Genomic DNA, 15,523 nt, shown 5'->3' with positions numbered 1-15,523 from the left:
AGTCACAGGGTTCCACTGAGTTCCATCAGTAGAAGTTGTTGTTAAAGTGTGTTGTATTAGTCACAGGTCTCCACTGAGTTCCATCAGTAGAAGTTGTTGTTAAAGTGTGTTGTATTATTCACAGGGCCCCACTGAGTTCCATCAGGAGAAGTTGTTGTTAAAGTGTGTTGTATTATTCGCAGGGCCCCACTGAGTTCCATCAGTAGAAGTTGTTGTTAAAGTGTGTTGTATTATTCGCAGGGTTCCACTGAGTTCCATCAGTAGAAGTTGTTGTTAAAGTGTGTTGTATTATTCGCAGGGCCCCACTGAGTTCTATCAGTAGAAGTTGTTGTTAAAGTGTGTTGTGTTAGTCACAGGGCTCCACTGAGTTCCATCAGTAGAAGTTGTTAAAGTGTGTCGTATTATTCCCAGGGCCGCATTGAGTTCTATCAGTAGAAGTTGTTGTTAAAGTGTGTTGTATTGTTCACAGTGCTCCACTGAGTTCCATCAGGAGAAGTTGTTAAAGTGTGTTGTATTATTCACAGGGCCCCAGTGAGTTCCATCAGTAGAAGTTGTTGTTAAAGTGTATTGTATTATTCACAGGGCCCCAGTGAGTTCCATCAGTAGAAGTTGTTGTTAAAGTGTATTGTATTATTCTCAGGGCTCCAGTGAGTTCCATCAGTAGAAGTTGTTGTTAAAGTGTGTTGTATTATTCACAGGGCCGCATTGAGTTCCATCAGTAGAAGTTGTTGTTAAAGGGCATTGTACTATTTCTGTCCCACACATTCTTGAAATTGTTGCTGCTTGGTAACAAGAAGCCTCGTGTGCAACTGCACGTGGAAAGCCTGAAGCTCTTTGTGGGTTGTCCCCGTGTTTTCCTCCCGCCCTGACCTGTCGCCAGCGGTCTCCTTCCCAGTGCTCTCTCCATCCCCTTCACGCTGAAAGCCTCACTCTTCAGGCTCTTTTTGAAGACTGGAGGGAGACGTGGCCTCCATAGGGACTGGAATTGGAGGCACAAGATGTGCTTCCTGTGATACTTTTCACAACCTGGGGGATGACATTGATTTTCCATGGGTAGGTCAGGCCCAGCTTGCAAGTGGTCATCAGTCAGCCGTATGTGTGCATGTGGACAACCGCTCATCATGGACAGTGAGTCCAGCCCAGGCCACGGGTCCTGTGTCCCTGCACTGCCACTCCTTCACGTCTCCGTGGTGCTCACGCAGAATCGTGTCTGCTGCCGCATTTCTCCTTCTCTCTCTTTCTCCTTTCTTTCTTTCTCTTTCTTTCTTTCTCTCTCTGCTGCTGCATTTCTCCTTCTCTCTTTCTCCTTTCTTTCTTTCTCTTTCTTTCTTTTTCTCTCTCTCTCTCCCTCCTTCCCTCCCTCCTTTTCTTTTCCTTCTTCTTCTTCGTCTTCATCTTTGTCTTCCTCTTCTTTTCTTCTTCTTCCTTTTTTTTTTTTTATTTTTTGAGAAGCAGTTTCACTCTGTCACCTGGGCTGGAGTGCAATGGTGCAATCTTGGCTCGCTGCAACCTCCACCTCCCTGGTTCAAGCGATTCTCCTGCCTCAGTCTCCTGAGTAGTCGAGATTACAGGCGAGAGCCACCATGCCCAGCTAATTTTTATATTTTTAGTACAGACATGGTTTCACGATGTTAGTTGGGCTGGTTTCGAACTCCTGACCTCAAGTTATCAGGCTGCCTCAGCCTCCCAAAGTACTGGGATTACAGGCATGTGCCACCACATTTGGCTACTTTTTGTATTTTTAGTAGAGATGGGGTTTCACCATGTTGGCCAGGCTGGTCTTGATCTCCTAACCTCAGGTGATCTGCCCTTCTCGGCTTCCTAAGGTGCTGGGATTACAGACGTGAGCCACTGTGCCCAGCCACCTCTGCATTTCTTTACATGCAAACTTACTCATTTTGGATACATGTGTCATAGCCAGCATTCCATCTTCCAGTGTAGCTGTGCCTAGTTTTCATCTTGAGAAATGCATAAAGTTTTAGTATTAATTGGTTTCCTTTTACTTCCTCTTTATGTAACAGTTGGGGCTTTGGATAGATTTTGTTAAACTTACATGTGTAGGTTGTTTATATTATTTATAAGTTTTATTTCAATGCATTAAAAAGGTGTTACAAAATCTTATGCTGGCAGAGTGTAGTGGCTCACGCCTGTAATCCCAGCACTTTGGGAGGCTGAGGCAGGAGGATCACTTGAGCTCAGGGGTTTAGGACCAGTGTAGGCAACAGAGTGAGAGCCTGGTCTCCATTAAAAACTTTTAGAATTAGCCAGGTGTGGTGGTGCACTCCTGTAGTCCAAGCTACTGGGAGGCTGAGGCAGCAGGATCGTTTGAACCCAGGAGGTTGAGGCTGCCGTGAACTATAATCACACCACTGCACTCTAGCCTGGGCAACATAGCAAGACCTTATCTAAAAAAAATAATTACAAAATACTCATACTTATGAAAGGGAGTTCTTGGGCCTGATCAAGGAGGCTCAGCTTCAGATTAATGGGAATTACAGAAGGATAAAAAGTGGAAAATGGAGAGGAGAGTATCCAAGAAATTATGTAAGAAAAAAGCCCCAATGGCAAAGGTTGCGAGCCTCCACACGAGAGGGGCTGCAGCGCAATCAATGAAAGTGAATGGAATGGGCCTCCGTCATGAAATGTCTACACATCAGGAGCAAAGAGAGGGCCCCAAGCTTCCAGACAGAGAACACAGGCCCCACACAACAGGAGGCTGGGAAGAAATTTCATTGGATTTCACAACAGCAGCGCTGGTTGTTGGAACTGGAAATGGTTGCAACCTCCAAATTCAAGTCCCTACAAAGGTAGAAAGGATAGAGTAATGCATGAAAGAGCTTGGCTCTTCCTTCCCAGGCTCACTTAGGAAGCTACATGGGGTGGGGTCTGGGGTGCGGTCCGGGGCGGGGAGTTGCTCAGTCAACTAAAGGCGTAAAACAAGAAGGAAGAAGGCCCAGGCTCCAAGAAGGAGGGGGCTCAGCCCAGGAGAGGCGAAGACTGAGACCTGGGTTGACAGCTGTGTGTGGGTCCAATCAGATCTACCCAGTTTGGATCAGGAAGACAGGGGCTCTAGGAAAAAGAGGTCCCAAGAAAACAGGGTGTTCAGGGACAGATTCATCACCCAGAATCTCCTGAAGAAGCAGATTGTCTAATTGCCAATTGGCTAATCGCCACCTCCCACTTGAGCCCTGTGATCACTGTGCATGGGGCCAGACAGGAGCCTTGGTGCCTGGCGACTCTCCTGGCAGAGAAGAGACAGTGAAACCATGGGAGAATCAAGGCTCAGGGAGAACAAATGATAAAAGTGAAAAAACAAAGCCAACCTAAGCTTCCGAAGAAGGAGGCTAAGAAGGAACTATCACCTGCATGGGCAGCTGGGCTCCACAGAGAACAATGTTCACACAAACATTCCAATGGTGGGAACGGTGGTTTCACAAAACACACACAGGGAGCGTATTTGGAGGACACGAAAGACGTGTGTAGGAGAGGTGAGCCCACATACATCACAACAGAAAGTAAAGACCTATGCTCTCGAAATGATACGCCAAGAGCCTGCAGGACCGGCACCTACGGAAAGCCTGGCCAGTAACTGCAGAAGGCGCGTGGTTATACACACGCCCATCCCCTGCATGAGGCTGGGCTGAGCAAGGTGAAGCAATTATAAGCCGCTTGGCATTATTTGACTTTTTAAATATATACACACAACATTTGGTGAAATTTGTTTAAATTATATGCGAATAAAATGTTGAGAGACTGAATATATCAACTGACAGTGCCCGATGCAGGTGGCGTGGCTGACCCCTTGCCAGAGCAAGCTCCGGGTAAACAGCCTCCGCGCGTTCCTGTTAGGCAGCCTTCATTCATTTCCACATTGCGAACTGATCATGCTGCAAGGAACACATTGAGTGACATGTATGTGTTCCCGCGCACACGGGCGTCATCATTAGCACACTGGTGTTCTCTAAGATGGAAGAACAAGAGGTGCGGGTCCAGAGCCCCGAAGGAACATGCAGCAACCAGAAGCAGCGGGGGCTGGCGCTGGGACCCCTCACAACCATTCCCTCTGTGCCAGCACAGCGGCTGCCTATCCAGGGAGTGAGCGGCGTGTTAGATCCTGGAAAGAGGCAGTGGAGTTTTGGGGCCCAGGAATGAACTTTCCATCTTCCGAGGGTGGGAGGAGGGAGAAGCCCTATTCCTTTTGTCCTCTCCTGGGGTTCCCTCTCCTGGGGTTCCCTCTCCAGTCTCAGCCTGAGCCCCCCTCACCCTTTCAGAACTACCCTTACCCCACACCTTGTTCCGGCCCAAGACCTCACGGCTCCCTGCTGGACGGAGCTGGGCCCTCCTGAGCAGGAGCTGGCTTCCTAACTCCAGACCCCTCCTTCCTACACTTCCTCCTCCCCCAGTGCTTCCAGGCCAGGATGAGCTTGCAAAGAACATTGCCTGACTCTCACAGATCGCGGACACAGACCGCAGGACACTAGTGGACCCACAAAAGCCCCAAAGTTTCTGCCACCTGACCAGGGCCTGCCCCCCCTTGCCCACCACCCCCAAGGGGCAGTGGCTCCTGCAGGGAGGCCACCTGGAACCCGAAGCTCTGTTCACAAGGGACCCACCTTGTTGAACAGAGACGGACACCAAGGGTGACTCCAGGGCGTCTTGTGCTTGGCTGACCGATGCCCTCCTGGCCCCATATCCAGGCTCCTGGGTCCTGTGGATGTAAGGGGCCTTGGCAAACGTGATTGTGTCTAGGATCCTGAGATGGGAAAGATATCCCAGACTCCAGGACGGGGCCTGAGTGTGACCTCAGCGTCTTGGTAAGAGGGAGGCCGGAGGAACCTGACTGCAGAAGAGAGGCCTGGAGCGCAGGAGACAGCCCTGTGGCTGCGGAGGCAGAGGCTGGGCCATGCGGCCACAGCCAAGGAACAGCCAGGGAACACCCGGAGCCCAGAAGCTGGACGAGGCAGAAAGAAGCCTCCCGAGAGCCTTTGGCGGGAGCTCAGCCTGCAGACACCCAGGTGTCTGTCCTCTGTAATTGTGAGAGAACTAATTCCTCTTGTCTGAGCCCCCAGTTTGTGGTCATTTGTCACGGGAGCCCCAGGACGGGGACACAGGTTTCACCCCTGCCTCTGGCTCCCTCCTTTTCTGACATCCTGCAAAGGTCTCTCTCAACAGTGTCGGAAGAGTAACCCAGCCAGCTCTGCCTTTCTGAACGAGTGTGTCGGGCCCCTCCCAGCCCCATCACCCTGCACATGCGTGACCTCGAATTTGATGCAGCCTCAGGCGTGAGGCCCTGCAAGCAGCTCCTGGCAGCTGCTCAGCTGGGGAGCCCCCAAGGAGGGAGGAGTTGATCCCAGCTTCCTGCCCTAAGAGCTGCGAAAGCTACGAGGTCCTGCACGCCCCTCCTGGCCAAGCTCTCCGGGTCTCTTGGTGGCTGTTCAGAGGCATTTCCCTGATGGCCAGGAGTCGTGTGAGGACAACCACTGGGGAAGGGGATGTGTGGCAGGTCCACTGGCCCCTGGGGGCCCCAGTCAGTCTCTTCTATGATACACGGGTGTGGCATGCGCCAGTCAGAGTAGAGATGCAGAGCCAGAAGTAAAACTGCAAAACACAATAAACAGAACGTGATTGTTTCTAGTTTCAAGAAAGCAAGCAAAATCTCCCTGGGAAAATGGCACAAACAGGAACCAGGAAGTGACCATGTGCCCAGCTTCACACCTGACCCTGGGCAGGGATATAAAGGGCCCAGGCTCAGGGGGCTCCACACCTGCACCTCCCTCTCACCTGCTCCTCTACCTGCTCCACCCTCAACCCACCAGAACCATGGGCTGCTGTGGCTGTTCTGGAGGCACTGGCTCCGGCTGTGGGGGCTGTGGTTCTGGCTGTGGAGGCTGCAGCTCCGGCTGTGGGGGCTGTGGCTCCGGCTGTGGGGGCTGTGACTCCGGCTGTGGGGGGTGTGGCTCCGGCTGTGGGGGCTGTGGCTCTGGCTGTGGGGGCTGTGGTTCTGGCTGTGGGGGCTGTGGCTCCGGCTGTGGAGGATGTGGCGGATGTGGCTCCGGCTGTGGGGGATGTGGCTCCAGCTGCTGTGTGCCCATCTGCTGCTGCAAGCCCGTGTGCTCCTGTGTGCCAGCCTGTTCCTGCTCCAGCTGTGGCTCCTGTGGGGGTTCCAAGGGGGGCTGTGACTCCTGTGGGGGTTCCAAGGGGGGCTGTGACTCCTGTGGGGGTTCCAAGGGGAGCTGTGGCTCTTGTGGGGGCTCCAAGGGGGGCTGTGGCTCTTGTGGGGGCTCCAAGGGGGGCTGTGGCTCCAGCTGTGGGGGCAGTGGCTCCAGCTGTGGGGGCTGTGGCTCCAGCTGCTGTGTGCCCATCTGCTGCTGCAAGCCCGTGAGCTGCTGTGTGCCAGCCTGTTCCTGTTCCAGTTGTGGCTCTTATGGGGGCTCCAAAGGGGGCTGTGGCTCCTGTAGCTGCTGCCAGTCCAGCTGCTGTAAGCCCTGCTGCTGTTCTTCAGGCTGTGGGTCATCCTGCTGCCAATCCAGCTGCTGCAAGCCCTGCTGCTCCCAGTCCAGCTGCTGTGTCCCTGTATGCTGCCAGTGTAAGATTTGATGCTTGGCCCCAGGTGTCAGATGAAGGCCATCCTGTATCCCAGACCTGTGACGCAGTTTTTAGCTGTGTCTCTCTGAAATATGACAGTCCCTGGAATCAGAAACAGAGATCCGCTGGTTATTCCACGTCTTTGCCCTAAAAATCCACTCACCCTGTCCTCCGCATCATCACCCCACTGGAAATCCTGGGGTGAGCCATTTCCTCTGCTGCTCATCACAAAGTTCACCCCACTTGCTGGGGCCAAACTGTCCTGCCCTTCCCTTCTTCCTCAGAGAGCTTCCCTCCCCTGCCCTGCGCCCTAGCCAGTGCTGGAGCTCAGGGAGGCCCAGGAGACAGCAGAACTCAGCCATGGCCAGATCTGTGTTCTCTCCCGTGGACCCCACTCTCCCACTGAGAAGCTCACTTTGTTATGCGTTACCTGCTAAAGTCCAGCTGGACCCTTATCCTCTAAATAAACACCCACCCCCAGCCTGCGTCTCCTTGGGTTCTTTCTGTGCCACGTCTTTCTACAGAGCCCGGCTTCCTTCTGAGCATGGGCTCCTTTCTTGACATGAAAGCAGTGGGTGCTGGGCCCTTGTGGATAGAGTTCGGATCCGGAATTGCCACAGTTCCCCAAGGGTCTGTGTGTACCCCAGTATACACCGGGGTGAGAGGTTTCTTGTGAGAAATATCTGGGACCACCTGGGATGTCTGCTCTTCTCCAGGGAGGTCCCGGGACCCTGAGAAGGGTTCCTCCTGCAGGGAGGCTCTGCTGTGTCCAGCATGGGAGACGTCTGCTCTTCTCCAGGGATGTCCCCGGGACCCTGAGAAGGGTTCCTCCTGCAGGGAGGCTCTGCCGTGCCCAGCATGGGAGACGTCTCCTCTTCTCCAGGGAGGTCCCTGAGAAGGCTTCCTCCTGCAGGGGATGCTCTGTGTGATCAGCATGGGGCTGGGGTCCCCCCCAGGAGCACTTTGTCCTCCTGAACCAGCTGCCCCAGGGGGAGACTGGGGCTTGTGTGAACCAAACGCTCAGTTCAGGACGATGCCTCAAACTCAGTCCCACCTGGTAGCTCAGGCAGCAATGCTATGAGACCCCAGTAACAGACCCATCCTCCAGGTGACCTGGGGAGGTCAGGTGATGGGCTGGAGTGCAGCCTGTGATGGTAACCCCATGCCACCCCGGCGAGGCTGCAGTGCCCAGCTGTTCTGCCCAACACTCACCCCGGTGTTGCCGGTAAGGTGTTTTGTTACTGAGATTAACATTCAACTTTCAGTAAAGCACTTTGCTCTCCATGATGTACAGGGCCTCATCCAAGCAGTTGAGGGTCTTAAGAGCAAAAAGTGAGGGTCCCTGGAAAAGAAGGCATTCTACCTCCAGACGGTAATAGAAATCCTGCCTGAGCTTCCAGCCACCAAGCCACCCCCCAGATTTTATACTCAGCAGTCCCACAACCAACCAAGCCAGTCCTTTCCCATGTGTAATTATGAATCATGCTCGTACACATATACTAGTGGCTCTTTTTATCTACAGAGAGATTCTGGAAAGTATCACATTCATAAAAGAGGAGCACACAGCTATGGGACCAGGGTGATGAACCCAGAGGCTGGGGAGCACCCCAGACCTGACTCAGGGGCTGAGACAGCCAGCAATGGAAGGAGGGGCGGGTAGGGGAGCAAAGAGGTGGCCTGAGAGCCGCAGGGGGCTGGAGAGCATGCTGGCTTGGAAGCAAGGGCAGAAGTGAATGTGGCCCCTCCATCCCCAGCCTTCCTGTTACATGGACGGGGATGCTCTAGGATGAGGGACCCACTCAGTGTCATTCTGCGCTAATCTTGAATTATTGTCACACTCTTTCCACCAGGACAAGGGCTTCAGAATGTTCCATCTGAAAAGACAGGCCTTTCGGTTCCCACCCAACCCAGGTCCTGGAGGGTCCTTGGTGGGGAGAGGAGAGGGCAGTGCATTGGCTCCAGGTCTCCCAGGCTTCCATGGTCCCCAGTTCAAACAAGGGTTCCCCATTCATTTGCTCGGGGGGCATAGCCTCAGGTGTATGCTGAGTTCTCAGGGGGCAATGCCTCCCCTTTCCCGTGCTCTCCCCCTCCCCCAGTGCCAGCCCACCAGTCACCCTGTTTTGGAGCTGTGCCTCTGAAAATATCTTTCTTCCAACTTCTTGTTGAGCCATTTCTCCAGCTGCCATCACCACGTGGAGAGGAGCTGATTGCAGCAGAAATAAGCAGGTGCTCAGATGTTGGAGCCTGACCCACGGGGCTTCCCGACAGCCAGGTAGCTCCAGAAAACAGCACCTGTTCCATGGAACGGGATCCCATGGCCACAGAGTGAGGGGCTTAAAGCAATACAGATTCTCTCACTGTTCTGAAGGCCAGAAGTCAGAAATGCAGGTGTCGGGAGGGTTGTACTCTCTCCAGAGGCTCCAGGGCAGGGCCTTCCTGTCTTTTCCAGCTTCTGGGGGCTCCAGGTGTCCTGGGGCATGTGATCTATAAATGAAAAAGCATCTAGGACAGGCCTCAGTCAATTTAGAAAGTTTATTTTGCCAGGGTTAAGGATATGCCCGTGACACAGCCTCAGGAGGTCCTCATGACATGTGCCCAAGGTGGTCGGGACATAGCTTTGCTCTCATGAATTTTAGGGAGACATGAGGCAGTAATCAATACATGTAAGATGACCATTGGTTTGGTTCAGAAAGGTGTGACAACTTGGAGGGGGAGGGGGCTTCCAGGCCACAGGTAGATAAGAGACAAACTTGCATTCTTTTGAGTTTCTGATTAGCCTTTCCCCGAATGCACAATTTACAGGAATAGTCACTCATGCCTTAGTCTGACTTAGTGAAACAGTAGGGCAAAGGAAGCCATCGGATATGCGTTTGTCTCACGGGAGCTGAGTGAAGGACTTTGACTTCTGCCTGTCGTTTGTCCACAGGGAATTCCTCTGTGGGCAAACGGTGAGGGAGAGATGTCGCTTTTTTATCTTTGCAGCAATCTTATTTAGGAATAGAATGGGAGGCGGGTTTGTCCTATGCAGTTCCCAGCTTGACGTTTCCCTTTGGCTTTGTGATTTGGGGGAGGGTTTTGTTTGTTTGTTTTTGTTTTCTCACAGGCTGCATTGCTCCAACCTGTGCTGGCACCATCGCAGCCTCCTCTCCACATGTGTCTGCGTCTCGCTTCTCATCCTGTAAGTCCTGTAACAGCACCAGTCATGTGGAACCAGAACCCATCCTAATGACCTTATTATAACATAATGACAGCCACAAAGTTCCTATTTCCATGTAAGATCACACTCACAGGTCCCGGGCATTAGGACTTCAATGTATACTCCGTATATACTTACATTAAAGTAGATACTTCAACATATTCAACCCACAACACAAAACATCTACCTTGCAAAAAGCCACTCAGTGGATTCTGTGCTATGTGGAAGTTTCTTGGGCTATACTGTAAGCTCGTGTTAACACAACTGTTTACCTTCCCAGACCACAGAGACCAGGTTATAAAGTGTGCTGGAGGGTTGGGGGAGCAGGGGATGTAGCAGGGTGACCCCACTGGCCCCAGCTACCTGGTAGTCCCCCATCCCTCCTCAAATATGCAAATTTAAGACTATTTAGCTGATAACTGCCTAGGGTTATCAAGAATTATCAAGGCATCTCTAACATCTTAAAGGATTAATTAAGTCAGAAAAAGACATAACAAAATAACAAATTTGACTTATTTGATATAAAAATTATACAGGAAGCATTGTCAAATATAAAATGATGTTTGGTTTTCTTTGGGCTATATTTGCATAAATATGTTATTGGTATGTGCTCCAAAAGTAAGGGAAATCCCTATAATTCTGATATGATGTAATATACATTATCAGTAATAATTATAATTGTTAAGTTATTGTGTGCCACAGAGGTAACAACTTCCTTGTCAATTGTGTCTTTGACTCTGGCTGTGCTAAAACTTTCTGTCAACCACAGACAATTGTTTTCTTGTTTTGGTCTTCTTTAGAAGGTGGTTTTATAATCAGCTATACTACTCTAACAGGTGCTCTTGAATGCAGGTTTCTGATAACTTTGGAGATTGTGACATCAGAATAGAGGAAAATCTTCTCAGAACTCATGAAGAGTTGAAGTGTTCATGAGTATCAAGCAGAACAGGAATTTACTGCATGGACTGAACTAATAGAAGACTGAAGTAATCCTTTTGATTTTTTTTTTTTTTTTTTTGCATAAAATGTTGCTGATCCTTTGTTTTTTTTTCAGTCTTTGGAGCTATTGACAGCTTTTAACAATTGAATATACTCCTGTAAACACAATTTGGAGCATATTTGTTTCTCTCTACCTGATTTCTCCAGAATTTGGAAACTATTTGCAAGTATTCTTAACTTATAGCAATATAGTTATTTGCATAAGTGCAATAAGAATCTGTTTTCATTTGTAGCAAGACACAATTGGAGAAACTGGTTATTTTATCAAGGCTTTGAGTGGAATGGTGTGCTTTCCTTTAAGGTGTTAAATTCAACTTATAGAGCCAATAAAAACCCCTTGGGAAAACTGGCCTCATACCTTGTCTACACAGTCCCTGTACAGGGTTCCTGACCTATGGTAAGTAAAGAATGTCACTTTCTGACAGGCCCAGAGCCCCAAGTTATCTTGGGACCTCAAGAAGAGAAGAATTCACCCATCTCATAGATATTTGATGGTACAAATCCATGGCTGGGCTCAGCTTTAAAAAGTCTTATCTTAGAGTCCTTCTAGGGAATAAAGTTCCATCAAAGCCAATTTTAAAAGCCAATGTGAAAAATAATTATTCTTGCTTCACTTTATACAAATAATGTGGCCAACTATAATAAAACAAAGCAGTCCTACCACGATGTGTCTTTAGTAAAAATGGTAAACTGGAGAGAGAAAAATTATGTTTCAAAAACTATAGTACACCCATCATTAGATTCTAGTCTTGCCTAATGTTTTTCAATTTTTAAATTGTTTTCTGCAATTTGGACTGGATGCTAATTTTTCTATGACACAAGTCTTTAAATATAGTTTTCAATTTTTTCCTTTCCCCCCACCTCCATTTTTCCTAATTTGGAGTCACTGAAACCTAAGCTGTGCTTTCTTAAAGCCCTGAAAACTGAAGCTGGACAACTTAAACTTCAGAAGAAAATAACAGCAACCTATTTACATACATAAGCTGCTTTCATACCTGCCTACTGATGTATGAACTTCAGAGTAACATGGCCTATATTGATTTCCCAGTATTGTTTTTTTGTTTGTTGTTGCTTTTCTCCCTCTCCCTATTTTCTCTTCGTAGGACATGAGACTTCACAACCTTCTAAAAATGAACTTTCCTAACAACCCAGGACCTACCCAGCTAGGCATAAACCATCCTAGCCATGAGAGATCAGGTGGAATCTGAGGCCTGAGACTTAAGACTTGTACAAAGAAAACAGGGAAATGTGAAAGGAAAATGAATCTTGGAAATCTTGGGGCCCCAAAATCACTAAGCTAAAGGGAAAAGTCAAGTTGGGAAATGCTTAGGGCAAACCTCCCTCCCATTCTATTCAAAGTCATCCCTCTGCTCGCTGAGATAAATGCATATCTGATTGCCTCCTTTGGAGAGGCTAATCAGAAACTGAAAATAATACAACCATTTGTCTCTTACCTACCTAAGACCTGGAAGCCCCTCCTCACTTTCAGTTGTCCTGCCTTTTCTGAACCGAACCAATGTTCATTTTACATAGGTTGATTGATGTCTCGTGTCTCCCTAGAATGTATAAAACCAAGCTGTTCTCTGACCACCTTGGGCAGATGTCATCAGGACCTCCTGAGGCTGTGCCATGGGGATGCATCCTCAACCTTGGCAAAATAAACTTTCTAAATTAACTGAGACCTGTCTCAGATTTTCAGGATTCACTGTCCTCTCTTGATGCATAACAAAATGCCACAAACCCAGAGACTTTGAACCACAAATATATTATCCCACCATGACTGAAGGTCAATCCTAGGACATTGAATTGGAATCCCCTCCTCAGGGAATCCTTAGGCCACAGTGGAGGTGTTGGCTATGCTGGGCTCTCAGGTGAAGCTGGGCCGTCTCCAAAGCTCATTCAGGTCATTTGGAGAGTTAAGTTCCCTGTGACCCTAGGATCAAGGTCCCCATTTTCCTGTAGTCTGTCAGCCAGTGACCACTCTCAGCTGCTAGAGGCAACCACAGCTCATTGCTCTGGGACCCCCCTGCCACAGGCATTCACAGCAGAGCTGCTTGCTTGCTTCCTGGTCAGCAGGGATGCCGCTCTCTGACACCTTCTGCCACCACCAGCTAGACCTCCTTTTTAAGAGCTCACCGATTAGGTCAGGCCCACCCAGGATCTGCTCATTTTGATGAACTCAGCAGATGAGTGACCTGAATTGCACCTGGACACATGCCCTGTGCCATACAGCAGAGCATGATCACCACATGATGATCTTCATCATCTCAGTATCCACCCATGCTCAAGAGGGGATCACAGAGGGTGAGGGTCTTTGAGGGTCGTTTTCCAAGTCTTGTCTCAGGAGGAGAGACCAATCTGGGGAGATGTGGACAGGACAGGTTCACTGCACCCATGGGATGAAGCTGTCAACTTGGACAGCAGCAACACACCTGGGAACAAACAAGGTTCCCAGTGTGTCAATGTCAAGGTGAATTACAGGGTAGAGAGAACAGCAGCCAAGGATAGAGCCCTGGGAGCATAGACATTGGAGAGCCATGAGCCAGAGGAGGAGGAGGAGGAAGAGGAGGAGGAGGAGGAAGAGGAGGAGGGGGAGGAGGAGGAGGGGGAGGAGGAGGTGGGGAGGAGCGGGGGGAGGAGGAGGTGGGGGAACGGGGGGGAGGAGGAGGGGGGAGGAGGAGGCATCAATCAACCTATGTAAGGTTGGGGGAGGAGGGGGGAGGAGGGGGAAGGAGGGGAGGAGGGGGAGGGGGAGGAGGGGGGAGGAGGAGGGGGGAGGAGGAGGGGGGAGGAGGAGGGGGGAGGAGGAGGGGGGAGGAGGGGGAGAACGAGCCACAAGAGAAGCTCCAAGAAGCGTGGGGACCTGGACTGTGGGAAGAGCTGGGCTCCGGGATGCTGCACGCAGGGAAGTTGTGATTTTCTTCTCCGCATCCTCTCCAGCATTTGTTACTTTTTGTCTTCTTGGTAAAAGCCACTGACTTCATTTCTGATGTTTGATGCTGACAGCTTTTAGGCTGCACTTCTCCTTTTCCCTCTCTGCCCCACATCAGGACAAGCTTATAAGAAAGCCTGTGCTCACTTCTTGGTGCCAACAAGAACTCCACCCCACTCCTGGGCACCCTCAAGCTAGCCCCAGACTGACTGCCACCCAGCCCCAAGCCTGCCTGCTCTCCCTGCTCTCTGAAGCCATTCTCAAGCCTGCATGGAGCCACCCTGCTGCCACCAGAAAGCTGCACCATGTCAGGAAGGAACCTTGTCACACAAGTTGGAGGGAGGCTTCATTCTCTTGACATCCAAACTAAATTTTGGGAGGTGATCCACCCTGTCTCTGTGGGGTTAGGAGAGAAAACCTGCCTCTCTTTACCCTCAATGAAATTCAACTCAGCAATAGAGGAAAGTGATCTGTTGGCCCATGTTACAACTTGGATAGATCTCAAGGACTTTATGCCACATGGGGAAAAAAGCCGACGTCAGATCTCAGTGTCTCATGTACTATCCCAGGTCCAAAACATTCTGGATGGGATCGAACTACAGGGAGACCACATCGGTGACTGCCAGGGCTTGGGGTGGAGGGAAGGATGCACGTGAGGCGTTTCTTTAGGGCAATGGAACAGTCAGTGTCTGCACTGTGGTGGTAGTTCTTTGAATCTTCATGTGATACAATGTCACAGAACTGGACATTAAAAGATCCACATAAAAATGGGAGAAATCCTTGTAAGCTGTGACTGAGTTGACAGCCTCATGCCAAGGCCGGTTTCTTATTTTTGACAGTGCATGACAGTTGTAGTGGGGGGTGGGGAGTGGGTGTTTACTGGGGCAGAGTCAGTCTGAGAAGATAAGGAGATGGATGGTGGTGACAGTTGAACAACCATGGGCAGGCACCTGAAGTCACTAATCTGAACATACAATTAGAAGTGGTAAAAATGGTAACTTTTATGTGGATATTTGTATAGGTCTGTTCTCACGCTGCTATAAGGACATACCCAAGACTGGGTAATTTATAAAGGAAAGAGTTGACTCACAGTTCATCATGGCTGGGGGGGTTTCAGGAAACTTATAATCATGGTGGGTGGAGAAGCAAACACGTCCTTCTTCACATGGCAGCAGCAAGGAGAAGTGCAGAGTGAAGGTGGGGGGAAGCCCATTATACAACCATCAGACCTTATGAGAACTCACTATCATGAGAACAGCATGGAGGTAACCACCCCCGTGATTCAATTACCCCCATCAGGTCCCTCCCATGACACATGGGAATTATGGGAACTACAGTTCAAGATGAGATTTGGGTGGGGACACAGCCAAACTGTATCAATATTTTATCACATTTAAAAGGAATTATCATGGAGGCACTGGGTGAATGCTACACAGGAGCTCTGTCCTAGCCTTGCAACTTCCTGTGAGTCTCAATTTCAAAATTTAAGTATTTTTTTCAAGTGTCTCTGAGTTTGGATGATGAGTTATGTAGTCACCCTACCCTACTCCTGCTCCCCACTTCCTGCAGGGCAGATCAGACCCACCCGCTTCTGCTCAGCCCCCGCCACCTGTTGCTCTGTCACACTTAGCCTCACCCACACCTAGCAGCTCCATCCAGACCCTAGCCCCAGCCCATGCCCCTGCTTCCCTTCTCCAGGGCAGCCCCTCTCTGTGCCAGCCCCCAGGTCAGGCACCATGAGCTGTCCCCACAGCACAGCCCCATCCAGCCATGCTCAGTGAATCCACAGAACTGGATGTGGCAGGGGCTTC

General features: G+C 50.2%; 1 protein-coding gene across 1 annotated transcript; it reads right to left on the bottom strand.

The window, feature by feature from the left end:
* Nucleotides 1-3,882: 3,882 nt before the first annotated feature.
* On the bottom strand, nucleotides 3,883-6,762 carry LOC112135545 (uncharacterized). Its single transcript, XM_054524000.1, has 4 exons — nucleotides 6,749-6,762; nucleotides 6,459-6,599; nucleotides 5,721-6,248; nucleotides 3,883-4,084 (listed from the first exon to the last, which is right to left on the bottom strand). The coding sequence occupies exons 1-4, from the start codon at nucleotides 6,760-6,762 to the stop codon at nucleotides 3,883-3,885; spliced, it is 885 nt and encodes a 294-aa protein (XP_054379975.1).
* Nucleotides 6,763-15,523: the final 8,761 nt, after the last annotated feature.

Source organism: Pongo abelii, chromosome 9 (assembly GCF_028885655.2).
Source record: "Pongo abelii isolate AG06213 chromosome 9, NHGRI_mPonAbe1-v2.0_pri, whole genome shotgun sequence".
Classification (NCBI taxonomy): domain Eukaryota; kingdom Metazoa; phylum Chordata; class Mammalia; order Primates; family Hominidae; genus Pongo; species Pongo abelii.
Note: the sequence above shows the minus strand (reverse complement) of the source record. Positions and strands in the feature narration are given on the sequence as shown.